The 19,848-nt window shown below is 40.7% G+C and overlaps 1 protein-coding gene across 4 annotated transcripts; it reads left to right on the forward strand.

Annotated features, from left to right (window-relative positions):
• The first annotated feature begins 135 nt into the window (after positions 1-135).
• On the forward strand, positions 136-17,120 carry ZNF839 (zinc finger protein 839). 4 transcript variants are annotated; one of them, XM_073349696.1, is made up of 8 exons: positions 136-1,104; positions 2,901-3,833; positions 7,957-8,208; positions 9,044-9,136; positions 9,506-9,658; positions 11,523-11,663; positions 13,870-14,008; positions 15,720-17,120. In XM_073349696.1, the coding sequence occupies exons 1-8, from the start codon at positions 259-261 to the stop codon at positions 16,706-16,708; spliced, it is 3,546 nt and encodes a 1,181-aa protein (XP_073205797.1). In that variant the 5' UTR covers positions 136-258; the 3' UTR covers positions 16,709-17,120. The 4 variants fall into 4 exon arrangements, with proteins under 4 accessions (XP_073205797.1, XP_073205800.1, XP_073205799.1 ...); XM_073349699.1 differs by having other exon boundaries at positions 136-801; XM_073349698.1 differs by lacking the exon at positions 11,523-11,663.
• The last annotated feature ends 2,728 nt before the right edge of the window (positions 17,121-19,848 follow it).

The raw sequence follows: 19,848 nt of genomic DNA on the forward strand, positions 1-19,848 counted from the left end.
TGTTGAATGAGTGTATACCGAATACAACTGTATCACACTGAAGTTCACTGAGTGCCACCGCACAGGAAAACGCTTTTGAAAGTGTCTTGTCCCTGCTGGGCCCCCGTCGTCCATGTGACCACGCCCCTTCCATGATGACGTGTGCAGGCCGCAGGGACGGCCACCATTGGTTCCTGCGTTGCCGGTTCTTCTAGGTTCGCTCCACACCTTTAAGACCTGGGGGCCGAATGCGTCTCCCGTCCCCCGACGGCTGCCAAGATGGCGGCTCCCGGGGATGGGGGCGGCGAGAGCGTGGCAGCGGCATCCCCGCCGTCTCCTGCTGAGGGAGAGCCCCCCGGACCGGCCGCCGCCCGCGGGGCTCTCCACAGCGCGGCGGCCGGGGAGAGGGTTGGCCTGCTGGGACCTGGGTATCTCCCCGGGGCGGTCGCGGCCAGGGCTGACTTGCTGGGTCCGCTGGAGCCTGAGGAGGACGGGGGCCTGCTGGGCCCCCTGGAGGCTGGATCTCCCACCGAGGAGGGAGCGGAGGTGCTGGCGGTGACCGAGGTGCTGGCCCAGAGCCTGGCTGCCAGCTCCTCTGCTGTCGGCACCACTCTCTACCTGGAGCCGGGTGGGAACCTGGTGCAGGGGGCTGTGCTGAGCGCCGAGGAGCGGCTGGTGGCGGCGACCGAGAACCAGGCCGTTGGGCTGCCGGGGAATTTGCCGGCGGAGAAGAGTCAGGCCGAGCCACTGGCTCAGCTTCCCGGCCAGCAGGCCACAGCGACGCCTCTGGCCCCCGAGGAGCTGCAGAGGGTCATCGAACAAGTGAGCAGGGCCCAGAAGCAGCCTCCACCGTCTCTTCTTCCCTCCTCTGGAGCTGGCATTGGGTCCTTATTGTTGCCTCCTCACCGAGGTGGGGGGTACTCGCTACCCCAGGAGATTAGCCTCGTGCCCCCAGCATCAGGGTTCAGCAGATCCCCACAGGGCTGTAGCCTGACTGCTGCCTCCAGGTCCCAGCCAGTGACTAGTATCATGCACAATGCAGCACAGCAGTTGCAGAATGTGGCCCAGCAGGTTGCCCTTCAGCAGGGCAAAGCTATCGGTACCACCAGGTGCCTTGTACACAAGGTAAACGAAGGGGAAGAGGAGATGTCTTAGGAAAGCCAAGGGTCAAGTGAATGGGAAAGTGGTCTCCAATATGGAATTGGGCCTGGGCTTTAGAATGTGCTGAACATTGAATAGTCATGGTCCTTTCTCAGTGATGAAACTGTACTGCGTGCCAGTGCACCAGTTCCACTGCTCACCTTAATTTCCTGATCAGTTTAACCTACTTTGGAATTTAGATTTCTCCAGTCTCCTAGTTGGAAGACTGGTGTTGGGAGCAGCTCAGTAACAAGGTAGAGCATACACTGTTGAATGGAGGTGACAGGCGCTGGTCAGCGTGACCTATGTTCTAGTCTGTCAGAATAAGCACAGGTGTCCAGCATGATTTGGAAGAACTACTTTACAGTGACTGGGCCAACGTAACCTGTCAGTCTAGTGTATCCGGCAACTGAGTGTTTGGGGTGCTTAATTCATGCTAGCCCATTGATCTATGGGGATTTTTTTATTACAGTGGCTGCCTGCTATACTTGAGATTTTAAAGCTGTTTCTATTATAACTTTTGTTTTCATGCACTCTTTAACTTTCCCAAATATTTTCCTTTTGGGCTAAGATTTTCCATGCTTGGTTTTTGCCCAATAGTAACTTAAAAAAAAAAAAAAAAGTGAGTAACATTCATTCAGCTGTGTTTGTATTACAGAAGACTGTTTTTAAAAACAGAAAAATCTTTGTTCACACTCTTCTTGTAATAGGAACATTTGAAGTTTGAAATTAGATGTCTGGACTGAATTTAGACTGTCAGCACTTTGGGGCAGGGACTATATTTTTTTGTTCTGTCCTTTCATACAGTGCTTAGCACAATGGGATCCTGGTCCATGATTAGAGTTTCTGGGCATCACTGTAATACAAGTAATAATAGTGAGTCTTTTCTTTGAGGAATAGTATTTGCTTAATTTCGGGGGGGGGGGGCAGGGATTATTTGACAAAACTAGAATCAATTAACTTGTAGAATTTTTTTTAAATGGAGAGCTGTCCATTTAAGCCTTGATCTAGCAAAGCACTTAAGCATGTGTTTGTACAGCATCAGAGGGATTATTTGTGTGCTTGCACTCTGGCATGTGCTTAAGTGCTTTGATGAGTGGCTTGCAGCTAGAGAAGTGGACACTTTTCAAGTAAGAAGCAATAGACAGGCTTTGACTCTTCCTCAGTCCCTTGCTAACCCTGTGGTGTGATTTTAAAAAAAAACCAAACAAGACCATAAATAAATAGGATGGAGAGAGGAGGACAGACAGGAGGTGATAGGCTGGTGGCCTGAGTTGTTTATATCATCTTATGGATTTTTTGAACTGTGCATTTATTAGAGTATAACTGTGGCCTAATACTTGGCCTGCAAAATTAATAGACAGTAGGTCTCCTGTGGGTGAGATGTGCTTGTTCAGTTTACAAATTCAGCATAGGTCTAGAGCTTGCAACTGAATCTGCCCATGTGAACCCCATTGACTTCAACAGGGCTCTGTCCAACAGATCCACTTGCAGAAATTATTCTTTAGTTTTTGGCAACTAAATTCATGGTTGATGGACATTACAAATAAAACAATGATATGATATACAAAGTAAACTGAAAATCCTTATCTAAGCAACAAATGCAACTGTATCATAATTTAGTAGCTGGAAGGAAGGAAATATGTACCTTGAGGGTTGTAAGAAAACTGGATGATATATCTAGTTTCTTCATGTTTCACTGTAAGGTCTTATACACAAAGATGTAAAATCTTGATAAATAATATTGTACATTTACATTCTCAACTTTTTTCCCCCTAAAGCAATTAGAAGCCATTTGTGTTCAAGTGCAGCCGGGGCAGATGAAAGAAAATGAAAAGCCAGTGCCACCTCTTGCAGAAGTCCAGTCCAAAGCTATAACACCGAGTCAGCCAGTTGGTAGGAATTGTGGTCTGTCTAGACTTAATATTATTAATCCCCAGATTATTAGGATACAGCCTGTAACAGGAACTGAGCAGCAACAGTTTTTCTTGCATAGTTCTTCTGAGCCTCCAGTTCAGCTACTTGTGCAGAGACCGTTAGCGCCTGATGGACCAGTGTCAGTGAATAAGATTCCCACACACCAGACATTGAATGGACAAAAAACTACATGTGCCGCAGTGTCTGCTGCTGAGTCTCAAAATGTTACTTTGGTGGCAGCCAGTTCAGCAAATACTCTTATCTCGAGCCTTGAGAAAAAGCAAAAAGAAGAACTAAAGCTAAAAAAATCTTTGAAAGTGAAGACTCGTTCTGGACGGATTTCACGTCCTCCAAAATATAAAGCGAAAGATTATAAATTCATTAAAACAGAGGATTTGGCCGACGGTCATCAGTCTGATTCTGATGACTATTCTGAACTAAGCATAGAAGATGACGATGAGGGGAAAGCAAAGGGAACGGATGCATTATTCAATCCTTTGAATTATAACCTGAAGCCCAAAATGTTTAAATGTCAGACTTGTGAAAAATCCTACATAGGAAAAGGAGGATTAGCACGACATTATAAACTTAATCCAGGTCACGGACAATTGGAGTCTTCACAGCAAAAAGTCTCTATGAATAAAACTAACAGACGTGTGTTTCTGGATATTTCTGGAGGAGCAGAAGATGAAACTGTGAGTCTGACGCTCTCGCAACCAATTGCTGTCACTTTAAATAATGAAAATTCGCTAGCTATTGGTTTGGAAGAAACTGCTTCTTCACAGAGTGAGCAACAGGTAAAGTAGTAGTTTGCTTTCTGCATAATACGCAGTTTCATAAACAATATAAAGGCAATTTCACTCCAATATTATTGCAGTTTTAGAACCTTATTCTACACTAATTCATATTCTGAATTCCTATTGCTGGCAATTGGAATTCTTTACATAGATTGAAGTTAGTGGCCTAGGTGCGTGACCAAAAGAGAATAGGAATGAATTAGGAAAAGTTGCAATCTGCTTGTCTGAAACTGCAATAAATATGTATGACCATTGGTTAAGTTTTAAAATAACAAATGAACAAAAAATTGTAGTGACCTGCATGGGGAGAATAAGACTTAGACTTTGTAACTAACCTCACTTATTTCTCAGCATTCACATAAGGAAAAAACACTGTGCAGTTCATGTATATTTCATTTTAAAAGGCTTAAAAAAACCCACCTTCTATATTCAGGAGTCAGTTTGACCCATCACTGAAATACAGCCTCTGCTGGGTTGAAACTCAGCTGTCAGTGGACAGCTATGCTGTGTAGTGTACTGTTGGAAGTGAAGCATGACTTCTGCAATTGAAACTATAGAGGGAAATCTAGGGTAGGTAGAATAGAATTTCCTGAGTTAGAAAAATAAGTAGTTTCAGTTGGAGAGGTTCCAAGAAACTGGTTTTAAACTGTCCATTTCATAGTGAAGTGCATTTGTCAATAGAAATGAATGGTCTTTGTAACCTTTTTGCTGCGAAAGAAAGTCTCCACTGTGAACAGTGGAGGTATAATTGTATCACAACCGCCTTTTTAGGAAGACTGTTCTTTTGGATGCAGCAATGTTATATTTGTTGCGTGTTTGTGAATGTGATGTTGCTTCCAGAAGTGTGAATGTGGGTAGTCTGAGACATAGCAAGGTTAGTAGATAATTACAAACACAAAGCAGAGTTTTCTACAACTTAAAAGAACAGAAAGCTCCATGAAGTCAACTGACTCATTATGTAGATCTAATTTGCCTGTGATGGGGACTTAAGAAAAACCTAAAAATGGTCTTTTGAATTTATTTTGCCATAAAATCTTTAGGACTGTTGATTGGCTGAATATAGTGCTACAGAAAATCTGAAATTTCTATCTGACAAATATGAGCCACACAAAATTTCCCCTTGGTAACTGAATGACTTACTAGTCTATAAATTGACTTAATTATTGTCGCTGCTTCAGTCACCAGGCTAGATACTTTTTTTTCCTTGTCCTTTCTTTTTTTTTGTCAAATAACTATATTTTTGTCCATAAGCCATTGTCAGTTATGATCTTTATCAAGAAACATTAAGAGGATTATCAATACAGGTAGATTATGGAGGAAGAGTAGCACCAGTGACCCACACTTCAAATTAAAAACTTCAGTCGCAGTCGAATGAATTTGGTAATTTGCATCTAGTCCTTGATAGGTAAAACTGTACTAAATTTGCGAAATCTGTGCAAAGAGTGGGGATATTGTTGGAGCATAAGCAAGAGGTATTGAAGGTTAGGACTAAGATGCGTTCATAGAACTGAGAGGACGCTTGAATTATTGTAACATTAATGTGATCAGGCAGTTTATAAATATCTTCAAATGGTAATTAATCTTTGGGACATTAATTTTAATATTCTAGCTAGCTAGTGGCTTTCAGTGAGAGATTCTTGGACTCTGTTTTGCCAACTTTTTTCCATGGTAGCTTTGAGACTATTTTAAAAAATTTATATTTTTGTAACTTCTTTTGGTGTAGTGAATATTGTAGTCCTGCATGTCCATTGTTAAATAGGTTGCTTAAATAGCTTGATTTTGTTTGTATTGAGACCACAACAACAGTTTTAAAAAATGATCTGGAAAAATGGGTAAACAGTGAGGTGGCAAAATTTGCAGATGATACAAAACTACTGAAGATGGTTAAGTCCAAAGCAGACTGTGAAGAGTTACAAAGGAATCTCACAAAACTGGGTGACTGGGCAACAAAATGGCAGATGAAATTCAATGTTGATAAATGCAAAGTAATGCGCATTGGAAAACATAATCCCAACTATACATATAAAATGATGGGGGTCTAAATTAGCTATTACTACTACTCTTGGAGTCGTTGTGGGTAGTTCTCTGAAAACATCCACTCAGTGTGCAGCGGCAGTCAAACAGAATGTTGGTAATCATTAAGAAAAGGTTAAGATAATAAGACAGAAAATATATTACCTCTATATAAATACATGGTATGCCCACATCTTGAATACTGCATGCAGATATGGTCACCCCATCTCAAAAAAGATACACTGGAATTGGAAAAGGCTTAGAAAAGGGCAACAAAAATGATTAGGGGTATGGAACAGCTTCTGTATGAGGAGAGATTAATAAGACTGGGACTTTTCAGCTTGGAAAAGAGACGACTAAGGGGGGGATATGATAGAGGTCTATAAAATCATGACTGGTGTAGAGAAAGTAAATAAGGAAGTGTTATTTACTCCTCATAACACAAGAACTAGGGGTCACCAAATGAAATTAATAGGCAGCAGGTTTAAAACAAACAAAAGGAAGTATTTCTTCACATAACGCACAGTCAATCTGTGGAACTCTTTGCCAGAGGATGTTGCGAAGGCCAAGACTATAACAGGGTTCAAAAAAGAACGTGATAAATTCATGGCGGATAGGTCCAACAATGGCTATTAACCAGGATGGGCAGGGATGGTGTCCCTAGCCTCTGTTTGCCAGAAGCTGGGAATGGGTGACGGGATGGATCACCTGATGATTACCTGTTCTGTTCATTCCTTCTGGGGCACCTGGGATTGGCCACTGTCAGAAGACAGGATGCTGGGCTAGATGGACCTTTGATCTGACCCAGTATGGCTGTTCTTATGTTCTTAAAAATAGGGAAACATAAGATTCAGGGTAGCCTGAACTTGACCTCCTGTGCTCACTGCAGAAACTGTTTGTTTGACAGTATTTTGAGGGAAAGCTGAAGGTATAGTGTCTGGAATAGGGGATAGTTTCTTTGGTATTCTGGCTGGCTGAATTAATTTGTTTCATTCCATTTGATTGTTTAATGCTGCTGCTGCATTGAGTCTGTTATTCATATATGAACTTAATACTGCTGAGCATAAGTGCTGACTCCATGGGTGCTTCAGGGCTGGAGCACCCATGGGGAAAAATTAGTGGGTGCTCCACACCCACTGGCAGCCAAGCCCCCTCCTCCTTGCCTCCTTCCCCCCACTGAGCGTGCTGCGTCCCTGCACCTCCCCCTCCCTCCCAGCGCTTCCCGCCCCCCACCCCCGCCACCTAACAGCTGTTTGGCGGTGCTTAGGAGCCTCCGGGAGGGAGGGGGAGGAGTGGGGATGCAGCACGCTCAGGGCAGGAGGTGGAGAAGAGGTGGGGTAGGGGAAGGGGGTGGAATGGGGTAGGAAGGGGGTAGGGACTTTGGGGGTGGGGGAGGGTCGAGCACCCACCAGGCAGAGGGAAAGTTGGCACCTATACTGCTGAGTGGTCATTATGATATTGTAAAACTAACCATCAGGGCAACTAGAGCTTTTTGTTTAGATCTATTATACTATTGTTTAAATCTAAATTAATAATATAAAACCATTTTATTTAATCTTTTAAAATAAAAGATACCATCTTTGAATCAGAAAGCACTTTGACAAGACCGTAGGCTACTCTTGTTTATGATCAAATTCCCTTTGTGTTGTGTATAATACTTAATTTAATGGATCGGCAGGAGAACTAACATTACAAATAGTGACAACAAATTACAGAAGCAGGTGTGTCCCTAGCCTCTTCCTAATTTAATCCTGCAAATACTAATGCAGCTATACTTATCATATCAAATAATACTGAAATTGCATAGTAAATGTTCTTAACTTCAAGTTAGTTTCATAATGGCCATACTGGGTCAGACCAATGGTCCATCTAGCCCAGTATCCTGTTTTCCGACAGTGGCCAATGCCAGGTGCTTCACAGGGAATGAACAGAACGGGCAATCAAGTGATTGTCCTGTTGTCCATTCCCAGCTTCTGGCAAAGAGAGGCTAGGGATACTCAGAGCATTTGGTTGAATAATTTTGCTAAATATTTTAAACTGAGATTTTCTCAGCAGCATATTGAGGGAGACTGTTTTAATGATTCTTGTTTTTTTGTTTTTTTTTATAAAGACTGGTAAATCTGCAGCAGACAGACCTTTGTTGGCAGCACAACAAAATGAGACTGATTTAGTACATCAGGGACCTGGAATGCCAAATGGACCTGGAAGACCCAGACGACCTAAAAGACGTGGCCGACCGAGGATGACTGGAAGATCAATGTGTTCGGGAAGACTTAGTAGACCTGGTCGGTCCCCTTCTAAGTCGCTTAGTAATGTGGCAACAGAACACATCATATTTAGAAGAAAGGCTGGACTAAAAGAGGTACGGTTCCCTTCTGCAATTATTTCATATGTACCTTTTTTCCCCCACCTGCTGCCAAAATCTGATAAATTTAATCAAAATGTAGTGAGGGTGTGCTTTCCAAGGAGCTGTTGTATGTTTGACATATAGCTAGACATGTATGTGCATAAATGAGGAGCCCTGGGGGTTATTTAAATACCAAAGTTAAATTTTAAATAAGTTCTTAAGCAAAACATAGAAATCAAGTTATAGGTAAAAGATACAGATTTTTTTTTTTTTTTTTTTTTGAAACTGGCCCTGTGGATAATAATTATTGGCCTCTTAGTAATTTGATGCACTCTTGGCTCTGTTTTAGGGAAAAATAATTAGTAGTGCCACTGCTACTATGTGTGTCCATTAATATATAAAAATTGTGTGTAATAAAAATGAGTCCATCTTATTCTAAACATACTTTTCTTACAATCTAAGTAATTGTCATGTTTTTCTGAGCTTCCTGCACATCACTGTGGATTGAGCTTGTGGTTGTGCTTATTTGCTTAATTCATTAAGGTCTACTTTTCTTTTCATATAAGTACACAATTGTTACTGAGACTGATCATTAACTTCTTGTGTTGAAAGAATGGACCATACTCTTAACTTTTCTGGTCAAATATTTACATTCACATTTATTCTTAAAAGCCACTTAATTTTATTGATCCTGTAAAAGAAAGTGAATTGGTCCTTACCACATGCCATTTCTGTAATAGTGACTATTGGGTCCTGTAGTGGAGAACTAAGATTTTACATTATGAATTAAGGGATGATTAGCATATATTGGCTTTTTTCCCCTTAAAGAAACTATTTTGGTGTTTACCAGCTAATCCAACAATGTGACAATGAAGATTTAATGGAGCTGGCTCTTCCCCGCCTGACAAAGCTTGTTACTGTGTTTGAATTTCTACTGATGAAGGTGAGCTTTTCTCATCATGTACATATATTAAATTATTGGAGATTTTATCATTCATGTACACCATGAAAACATCTCTGGGAATTAATCGTAGTTCCATGTGTTATACATATGAAGGCTGAAGACATTTTAGAGTTCACACTTGAGTCTCATGTAGTTAAAGATTGATAGTTTGCCAGATTATACTTTTCATTTTTGCTGCCTGCTTCATCAGTGCTATTTCTGAAGATTTTACAATCCTTTCTTTTCTGGACTGATTGGTAAGGTTAATAAAATGAGGACTGAAAAAAGTGCTAAGCAAAACAAAATCTATATGTTGCTTATTTAATTAATTATATTTCATATTTAATGTTCTTGCTTGCTTCTATTTAGGTTGAAAAAGGTTACCCAGCAAAAGCCTTTTTTCCAGATGTTTATAGAGAATTTGAAGAGTTACATAATATGGTAAAGAAAATGTCTCAAGACCATTTCAGTAATTCTGATTTTCTGAGTTATCAGCAGCCTGTGGAAATAAAAGATCCCAAGGTAAGAGGACACATTTTGGAGGAGGTATTTTAGGGAATGTTCAGCAATGTTTCTCTTGCTAAGCATTATATAGCATAAGTGAACAGAAAAGCAACTTCCTGGTAAGAAAAAATGGAGATAAAGTGTAAACTGAAGGACACATATCAAAAGATTTAAAGATATTTATCTTTTGGAATTTGATCAGTAATAAAAAATATTTGATTAAACCACAGCCTTAGTTGATATCTGACTACAAATTACAAAATGCAAATCAAAACCCCAGGTGCTTAGAGTAATGTGAAGCTATGCTTCGCTGCCAGGGGTACTTTGGTGACTCAACATAATCTCTGATGGACAGTAGCATTAACAGAATCTCATCCCATCTTTGGCTAGAAAGGAAGTGGCCAAGATATGAGGCCCTTGGGGATGAGCTAAAATAAGTGGTATTTGAGGATCTGACAGAGATGCAAAGAGCCTCCTGCAGACAAATCCATTGTATTTGCTAAAGTTTTATTTTCTAGTAAACATTACAGTTTTAGATGCCCTATAATTGAACCATTTGAAAATGTATTTTTAATTTTTCAATGAAAGTATAAATTCAGCAAGCTCATTAACAGAACATAATCAAACTGAGGCATGTAACACAACAAAGATTAGCTCTTTAATAGCTTTTTCAGTTTTTAAAGCTTGTTTGTGCAGATGATGATAATACAAATGTGTGCTGGTGTAAAGAGTTCAGTTTTTCCAGACGCTACTTCACTTCTTAGCATTCGGTGAGAGAGAGTTATATTGGAATCTCACATCTCTTACAGTTCCTGATGCTTGGGATGAAATGACTCTCTATAAGTAATGGTGTATCACTGTTGAATTTTCAGTAGTGAATAACACAATATTTTGTACATATTATTGCTGGCAAAACTTTTAAAGTACAAAAAACATGATCAGTATTTTACAAGGCACAAAAGACCGTCTCTGCTCCAAAGATCTTAAATTGAGTGAGACCAAGAGAAGACAGGACAAACTGGAAAATCCAGGGGAGGAAGGGAAGAGAGGAAATAGAGTAATCCTCAGTAAAAATGAAATATAGTATGCAGTTTTAGCATTGGCTAATCGAATATTTGTTTTTCAGAATAAATCGTGGCAGAATCATAATATATACCAAAAGTTTGCCTTGTATTACTATTACATGTGTTCATCTGACTTTATCTCATGCAATTGCTCAATCATGATGTTTCCTCTTTGGAGAAATGAAATTGTACCAATTTAAAGGGACATTGTCAAGGTTGGTAGGCCCAAAATTTGACCTACCTCTTTTGCTTCTCTTTGCAAAGTCCATGTATAATACTTTGATTTTTTTTTTTGAACACATGCTGTAATGTGCTTTTTTTTAAAAAAAAAAAAAGTCCAGCATTCATGAGAAACCCTATACTAACAAACCAATGTGTTCACAAAATAGAGCAAAAATTGGTAAGAGAATGTGTTCGGAGTCTGAGGATACAAAGGGATTTAAAAAAATAAAGACTGGGAGAACTTTAAGTCATGAGCAAACTTTAGTGTCCTTTGTTAAACTCTGCTGTTCAGTAACTTACTCTGGTACTGTGAGCCATATCCACTACATTCCTAGTTCTTGCTCTAAGCTTACCTTCTTGATTTTTACTTTTAGCTGTTATATAGGAGATGCTTAATCTGAATGGAGGCTAATTGTAGAAGTTATTGTAATCTAAAATAGCTCAAGAAGCTGTATATATGTTTTGACTGATAGAGTGGACCCCAGTGTTGAATGTCTTTCTAGATCAGTTTAGAAACATATTTGACTATATAAGTATTGAAAATTTGGTGTTGGAGAAACCACACTTATATTTTGTTATCCCAAATTATTTTATAGGTTGCTGAATCACTAGGAATTACAGAGAAGCTTCTTGGAAAACAAAAGTTACAAGCTATAGATTCCTCCACACAATGTATAATTAAAACAGTTGGTGAACAAATGTTTACAGAGATAGCAGGGAAAAAACGAGCAAATGAGGTACAGAATAATTGTGAACTTAATATATAAACAAGTTAAAGCCTCTTTAAAATATGGTAATGTGAATATTCAAGAAATAAATTATAATAGTGTTACTTGACTTCCATTAAAGTGATGGTTCCAGATATAACTGAGTTTTCTGAGTCAATAACACTGAAATATCAGATTGGGGGGTATTTAAGAAGAGATCAAAATTAGCTAGGTAAAGAGTTTAGCTTTTCAGTGTGTTTCTGCCCTTACTCCTTCATTAAGGATGCGCTACTCCTGGGGACTGGGTTCAGCTGCCCCCCGCCCAGCTTCATCTGTGGGACTCTGGGGGTGGGCTTCAGCACCCTCCCTGCTCCAGCATTGGGCTCTGGGCTTCAGCCCCCTCCTCCATTGTACCCATGGGGCTCTGGCTCTGGGCTTCAGCCCAGGGCAGTGGTACTTCAGCAGGGCTGACCTAATTGGGAGCTGTGGTCAGGAGAGGAGGAGTTGAGTGAACCTGGGGTGCAAGGCTGTGGAAGGGAGCTCGGGGCAATGGGGTGTGGGGGAAGCAGCAAGGTCTGGGGGCAGAGAAGGGCCAGGAGAATCTGTGGGGGGCCAAGGGAGGCAGCAGAAAAAACCCCTACATAAATAAATTGCAATGATTTGGACATGCATGTGCATATTTATTTGTTTTTCCTAAAGATTAAGTATTATAGGAAAATTTGTCAGAGTGGCCACCAGCAAGAGTTCATGGGCGCATTCTGAGGCCACCAAACATTTTTGTTGAGAACCCCTGATCTAAAGCAGGATCTGGCAGGCTGACCTTAAGTATCATGCTGTTGGAAGAGAACAGTAGCTTGGTTGGAAAAGGTGGGCTGGCCAGCATGCAAATTTAAGTAGTGGGGGAGAAGTGAGTGCTGCAGCTAATTAGGTTAACAGTGGTGAGTGAAACCAGCCTATTTGTGTCTGAAAGGATCAGATTAGCATATTTAATCTGTTGCCTGTGGCTGTAGCAGTGAGCAGATAGTTTCCTCTCCTCTGATAGCAGCCTCAGTTCAGACTTGGTCTACTCTGCACTACAGAGTTAGGTTGATGTAAGGCAGCTTATCCACGTAATTATGTCCGTGTCTACAGTAGAATGCTGCTTCCACCCAAGTAAGTGACCTGTTACACCGACATAACAGGTCCACCTCCATGAGAGGCACAGCACTTCTGTTGGTGTAGTTAGGGTGATGCAGTGTCCATGCAGACACTGTTACTTACATCACCTCTTGGCTGTCATTCTGTCAGCAGCACCTGCTTATAACTTGGAGCTGTGAAATTGACAAGAATGTCAATTTCACCGCTGGTAGTCTTGGTTCTGTGAAATTGAGCCTGGCCAATTTCTTGTCTCCAGCTGGGAGCCTTGCCCAGGGCTGAGCTCCCAGTGTTCTCAGAGCACCACTGCTCTGAGTCAGAGACAATAACAGCCGTGAAATGGACAAGAATGTCAATTTCCCTGCTAGTAGGCTCCATGCTGTGAAATTGAACCAGTTGGACTCACAGCTGGGACTGCTATCCCGAGGCCGGGGCTCCAGCTGTGAGCCTCACGTGGCTGTTAGTGTGCCATGTTGGCTGTCAGTGCCCTGCAATGCCCCACTTTAGTCAGTGCAAGCGCTCCTCGTGAGGCTGTGCTCCACTGGTTGAAGGAAGGCAATGTGATACCAACAGCCGACTGAATTACCATGGTGGCCATAAGTCAACCTAAATAAGTCGTCCTAATTTTATACAGTAGACGAGCCCTCAGAGCTATCTTTAGAGAGGAGTGATGGCAGCATCTTCCCTTTTTTCTGCCTGTGCTTAAACTTATGACCTTGTCAGCCTTCCCACCCCCACTCGCACTTCTCATGTCAGGGAGTTCACTGCCCTTTACTGAAGCTGAAGAGGGGAGGGAGGAGAGATTTTCTTCTATAGTAGGTACTACTTATGTGTGAGCTGTCCCAGATCTTATTAGTGAGACTTCTCTCAGACCCATCCCTCAAATTGTGAAGCAAGGCCAGGTTTCTTAAAAGATTTCAAAACTAAAAGACAAGAAAACATCTTTACAAAGTTCTAGATTGTGTTTAGAATTTATTTTAAGGGCCTCCTAGCTTTGAAAAACTGTTGTAGGTGGGAGTAATGTTTCACTTAATACTAGAAAAGATTACAAATTGTCTATTTCTGCAAGTGATATCAAATCTGCTAGGTTTTATATTGACAGAGTTCATATGAAGAACTGTTGCCATCAGCTAAAAGGACCAGAGTAGAAGGCATATTGGAGAATGTGAAAGATGTTTATGCTAGCCAAAATGGAGAAGAGGAAAAGAGCTGGAACTTGTCTACGCTGACTACAAAAGACGGTAACATTTAACTTCTAACTTACCAACTCTGTTCTGTTTATGGTGAATGTCAGTTAATTCCATTATCTTGTGTTGTCTCTAAAGATGTATGACCATGCCTTCAACTTAGTCTTGGACTTGTTTCTGTAGGTCCTTAAATGATTGTTTAGCTGAGAAGTTTGAATTAAGAATATTATTTATTTGTATTATCATAGTGTCTAGGAGCCCCTATCATGGACCAGGATCCCATTGTACTAGGGACCGTACAAACACCGAAAAGACAGAATGTGGGGCAGAGTGTAGATCAAATCAGTGTAAGGACTGTATCTTTTTATATAGCTGTTCTTTTGCCACTAGTACAAGCTTCTGTGCTTTAGCTCATTTGATTTTTGCCCCTTCTTCCCTTTCACTTTTTGTGATCCCTCACAAGACCACATTCCTCTTAGCTCATTTATAAGAGGATTTTCTGCTGTACTTCCATTTGTTTAAAAATTCAGTAAAGTTAAACAGTATCTGATTCATTAGTACTTCCGCTAAGGTTTGTGTTAGGTTTTAAAGTGGAGCTGTACCTTAAACTAACTATATAAAAATGGCACTTTCTTACCTGACAGGTCTCCTGTGTAGTCAATATGTTAATGACAAAAACAAGTTTTGACTCTTGTTAACCATGAAGAGGAAACAGCTAAAATTGAATGAGTTGGCATATCAGTATTTGTTATTGAGTTTGATTTTTTTACTAAGGTCCAATCGACTACACCTGTGAAAACCTATTAAAGTAACAAAGTTGCACAGGTGCAGGAGGCAAGATTTTGGAGGAGGCATAGGAAGTCAGTCTGCGTACACACAGCTAGAATGCTAGGTGCACTTGCATCATCTCTGTAAACAGTTCTGTTAATAAACAGCCAGATTAATTTTAGTAACATACAGTCTTCTCATGTTATTACCCAGCATGCGGTATGTGTAACATCTACCCTTTATAGCAGTGGTGGGCAACCTGCGGCCCACAGGCTGCACGCGGCCCGTCAGGGTAATCCACTGGCGGGCTGCAAGACATTTTCTTTACACTAACTGTCCACAAGCACAGCTGCCCGGAGCAACCAGTGGCTGCGGTTCACCATTCCCTGCCAATGGGAGCTGCGGGAAGTGGCATGGGTTGCAGGGACATGCTGGATGCCACTTCCCACAGCTCCCATTGGCCAGGAATGGCGAACCACGGCCAGTGGGAGCTGTGGGCAGCCATGCCTGTGGACAGTCAACATAAACAAAATGTCTTGCAGTCTGCCAGCGGATTACCTTGACGCTTTGGAAAAAGCAAAAGGGGCATAATTTGGCTGCTGTTGTATCTTTTATTACTAGTATCATGCACGATGGAAAGAACCCAGCATATCTTTGATCACAGGCTGTTTTCAGGACTCGGACAAAAAAACAACCACCACCCTCTCATAAACTAAGATCATTTGATATGGAGCCATTGGGAGAATAAATATGGAACCTACCAGAGCTACTTCTAGAACCTGAGTAGAAGTATACTTCTGATATTTTAGAAAGTATTTTTGTACTGTTATTCATATGGGCAATAGCATAATTCTGTTCCAAGAATCCAACACTACTTGATGGGAGGGAAAACTAGATAAAATCTTAGAAAGATGCTTGTAGAAAATTACTTTTGAGAGTCCAAAATCATATTGTTGGACAACATGCTGTAACTTTTTTTTTCCCCTCAACTGTTCAGGTTTTAATCCACTAAATGGGGTGTCTGTGCTCTCCGAAGACAGCGGTATTACTCCTTGCACAACTGGAAGTGCAAAGCATACGGGTGAGCAACGTAAATCATTTGATTTAGAAACTAGAACTAACTCTGCAAATTCAGATATCTTTCAGTCCATGAGAATGGAATGCTCTCAACCCGTAAGTATACAGGGACCAGATAGTACAAGTAACACATCTCCACCATGTACTGAAGTACTGTTGCATGCTGAGGCAGATAACTCACCAGAAGAATTTGTTCAAGCACATTTTGTAAATGAGAACACAGCAGGTGGACTGACAAGTTCTGAATTTTGTAACTGCATGGTATCAGAAGATGTGATTGATAATCAGAGTACCAACTTGTCAATGAACGAAGAAGGTGATCATAATGGAAAATATCAGAAACTTCAACAAGATGAAGAAAACCAGAGTTACACTATTACCAGTGAACAGTCTGAACAACTTAATGATGCTGATATTGCTGATCAGATGCAGCAGCTTGAAAAAGTCTTTTCAACAAGCATTGTGCCAGTAGACCATTCATACAAGACTCAAACTGACCCACATCAGAATCCTGTACAGGAAACCTCCATATCCATTCGGGAGAATCTTGAAAGTTCAATTAAAAACTTGAATGAATTCTCTTGTGGGCTAGAGGAACAACATGCTGGACAACATGAGCTAGAGAATGCAGTTACTGTAGGTGAAACTGTAGCCTTTGAGATTGCTGATGAGAGCCATGAATTCTTGTCTCAGGGACACGAACAGATCTTTATTCAGACTGCAGATGGGCTTATTCTGTCTCATCCAGGTACTGCTGTTCTGTCTCAAGCAGAAGGCATTGTGATTGTAACTAATGCTGATGGTACTACAATGCACATTCGCACCCCTGAGGGGGTTCCTTTGGAAACTGTGGAAGCACTACTGGCAATGGAAGCGGATGGCCAAAGCGAAGATATTTTGCTCTCGTGAAGTGGAGCCATAAATATAAACACCTGTTTTATTTATACATGCTTTCTTCTGGAAAAGACTGATCATATCAAATGTATATTTTTCTAATGTGAATATTGAAATTAACTTATTTGTAAACATTTCTATGACATGTACTTTTTTAAAACTTATGTTTATATTGGCAGTATTGCAACCAAAAATTCTAAGGAATGACTTTTGATTCAACTTGTGCTCTTAATTGAGTGTGTGTGAGGGGACGTGTGGATACCTGTCAACCTTAGTTTTGATGCACTGTTACCATTTTTGTTTTACTCTTTGGCCCAACAGAAATGCAATATAGTGTGTTGCACTGCCTGTTGTCAGTGATATGCTGTATACTGGCAACCTGTATATGGGCAAAATAAAAACATTAAAAGGAGCTGTATTTTCTGTATATTAGAGGTTTTATCTTACCTGTACTAGAGCATTTTATCTTAATTGCAGTGTGTTGAATATTCAAGTTAACTTATTTTATTAGTGCACGTGACTTGTCACACAAATGTATAACTGGAAAAATAACTTATCAGCATTTCAGTATTCCAAGTAAACTTTCATTTTTCAAAAATGATACTGTGAAAGGTGACAGTATAAACGCCAAGATCACAACACAGCTCAGCATGGGCTACTATCCAGGCTTGACTTCTGTAAGATAGCAGGCAAAGATACCAGTCCTGTAGAACCCCAAAGCATTATCTGATTCTTGCTAATGTTCTGAAGAGTATCTGACCAGGTTTGTTTAAGATGCAAGGTAAAGTCAAATAGTGCTGATGCTGTATGACAACCAATTGAGATGCTTATCTGAACATTAATCTGCATTTTTTATATGATAGCTAGTTTTTTCTTCAATTTCCTTCCTCTCACAGGCTCTTCTTCTTCTGTGATAGAACTTTGTATAAGACCCCATCTTTTTGGCCAAACAGAAGCACCATCTTTCAGAGACTGTCACTATTAAGTAAGCTTTGCTCTTGCTAATAACAAAGCAGACCTCTACCTTTAGATCAGCCCAGTCTTCATCATATTTAAAAAAGTTTTTCTCCTAGACATAGCACTGAATTTTAACCTCTTATCTAAGCAAGATAAGGGAGAAGCTAACAAAGTTTCTGCTGCCAATTAGCTGCTGGTATCTTCTATCTCACTGGCAGGCTTCAGAACATGACCTGGTACTGACACAGCATTAAATATAATGCTCTGGTGGATGACCACCACCTGTCTAGACAAGTGAAGTACATTCATATTCATCCCGATTACTACTGATCACCCAAATAAGCCTGTCTGCTCTAAAATGCTGCCTAGGTGACCACAAACATCCTTAAATAGCTAATGACCTTCCTCTTTTTCTTACCTCAGAAGGTCACAATGGGTAATTGTTCCTCCACCTCTAAAGCCTGCAAGACACTGTCCTCTCCAAGTTTCTCAACATCTGTATGAAGTTGGGTGAGAGTTATGGAGAACAAAGAAGTACCTGCAATATGTAGATGACTTCTCCTTCAGTCCACTATAAGCAGCACTGTGTCTCAGCTTTCTCAATACAAAGGCAGCAAAGTCACCTGAATGAAGAGCATCAGACTAAAGCTGAATCCAATCAAGATAGAGATTACAATAAGATGGAAGTGCTCTGAAGAACTTGCCTCTTTAACATCATTCAGATTGTTGGATTAGCCTGCAGTTTTGGGCTCTGTTTTGGATGCCCACAATGGCCACTTCATTTATGATTGTCCAGAAAATTAGGTTGGCCATAGCCTGTCAGATGTAGGCCTGGACACTAATTATGTATTTGACTTCCAGTTTGATTCTTGCAAGTTGTTAAGGCTGAAACATACCTCAAAGAAGCCCCAATTACTACCAAATGCAGTATCCTACTAACCTGGGTCACCATGAAAACTTCTCCCCCTATGCTGTGCTCTGCATTAACTCCCCATTGAAAAGCATCTAGTTTGAGGACTTTGAGTGTCAAGACTTTGTGGTTAGGACTGCTACCTGAGAAAGCACCTTTTCCATTGCAACTGTGACCTTGCGTGATGGCTGCATTCCATCAGAAAAAACTCCTAACCAGCAGGCCGGCTCAGGAATGCAGAAGACTATTTCCACAGGCACAGGACCTAAATTCTGGTATTTTCTGCTGCAAGAAATAAGAGCGATCTACAGACCTTACCATATGCAGGACTAGATGCAAAACTCATTTCTTCAACTTTACTTCCCCTAATAATTTGTCCATGAGCATCGTAGATCCACTCTCATAATTTTAGTAAGTTGTATTTAGAATCATAGGACTGGAAGGGAATTTGAGAGGTCATCTAGTCCAGTCCCCTGCACCCATGGCAGGACTAAGTACTATCTAGACCATCCCTGACAGGTGTTTGTCTAACCTGCTCTTAAAAATCTCCAATGATGGAGATTCCACAACCTCCCTAGGCAATTTATCCCAGTGCTTAACCCCCCGAAAGGGAATTTTTCCTAATATCCAACCTAAACCTCGCTCGCTGCAATTTAAGCCCATTGCTTCTTGTCCTATTCTCAGAAATTAAAAATAGCCATTTTTCTCCCTCCTCCTTGCAACAACCTGTTATGTACTTGAAAACAGTTATGACCCCTCTGTCTTCTCTTTTCCAGACCAAACCCATTTTTTAATCTTCCCTCATAGGTAATGTTTTCTAGACCTTTAATCATTTTTGTTGCTCTTCTCTGGACTTTCTCCAATTTGTCCATCTTTCCTGAAATATGGTGCCCAGAACTGGACACAGTACTCCAGTTGAGGCCTAATCAGTGTGCTGTAGAGCAGAAGAATTACTTCTTGTGTTTTGCTTACAACACTCCTGCTAATACATCCCAGAATGATGTTTGCTTTTTTTTTTTTTTTTTTTTGCAACAGTGTTACTGACTCATGTTTAACTTGTATCTAAACTGTATTCATAACTACTTATTGCTGATTTTCTCATTCTACTGCTCTAGAATTTCTTTTTAACTATTAGAACTTCAGTGAGAGTATAGTAGCTTACAAGCCTGTCAGGTGCAATCTTTTCTTTGTTCAAAGGAGACCGTCTGCCCAAATAGTATGAGGAGAAGAAAATTTAACACCCATTTTTTTTCTGCTAGTACATTGTAAACATCCATGAGAACTTGAA

This window comes from Lepidochelys kempii, chromosome 6 (assembly GCF_965140265.1).
Source record: "Lepidochelys kempii isolate rLepKem1 chromosome 6, rLepKem1.hap2, whole genome shotgun sequence".
Classification (NCBI taxonomy): Eukaryota; Metazoa; Chordata; order Testudines; family Cheloniidae; genus Lepidochelys; species Lepidochelys kempii.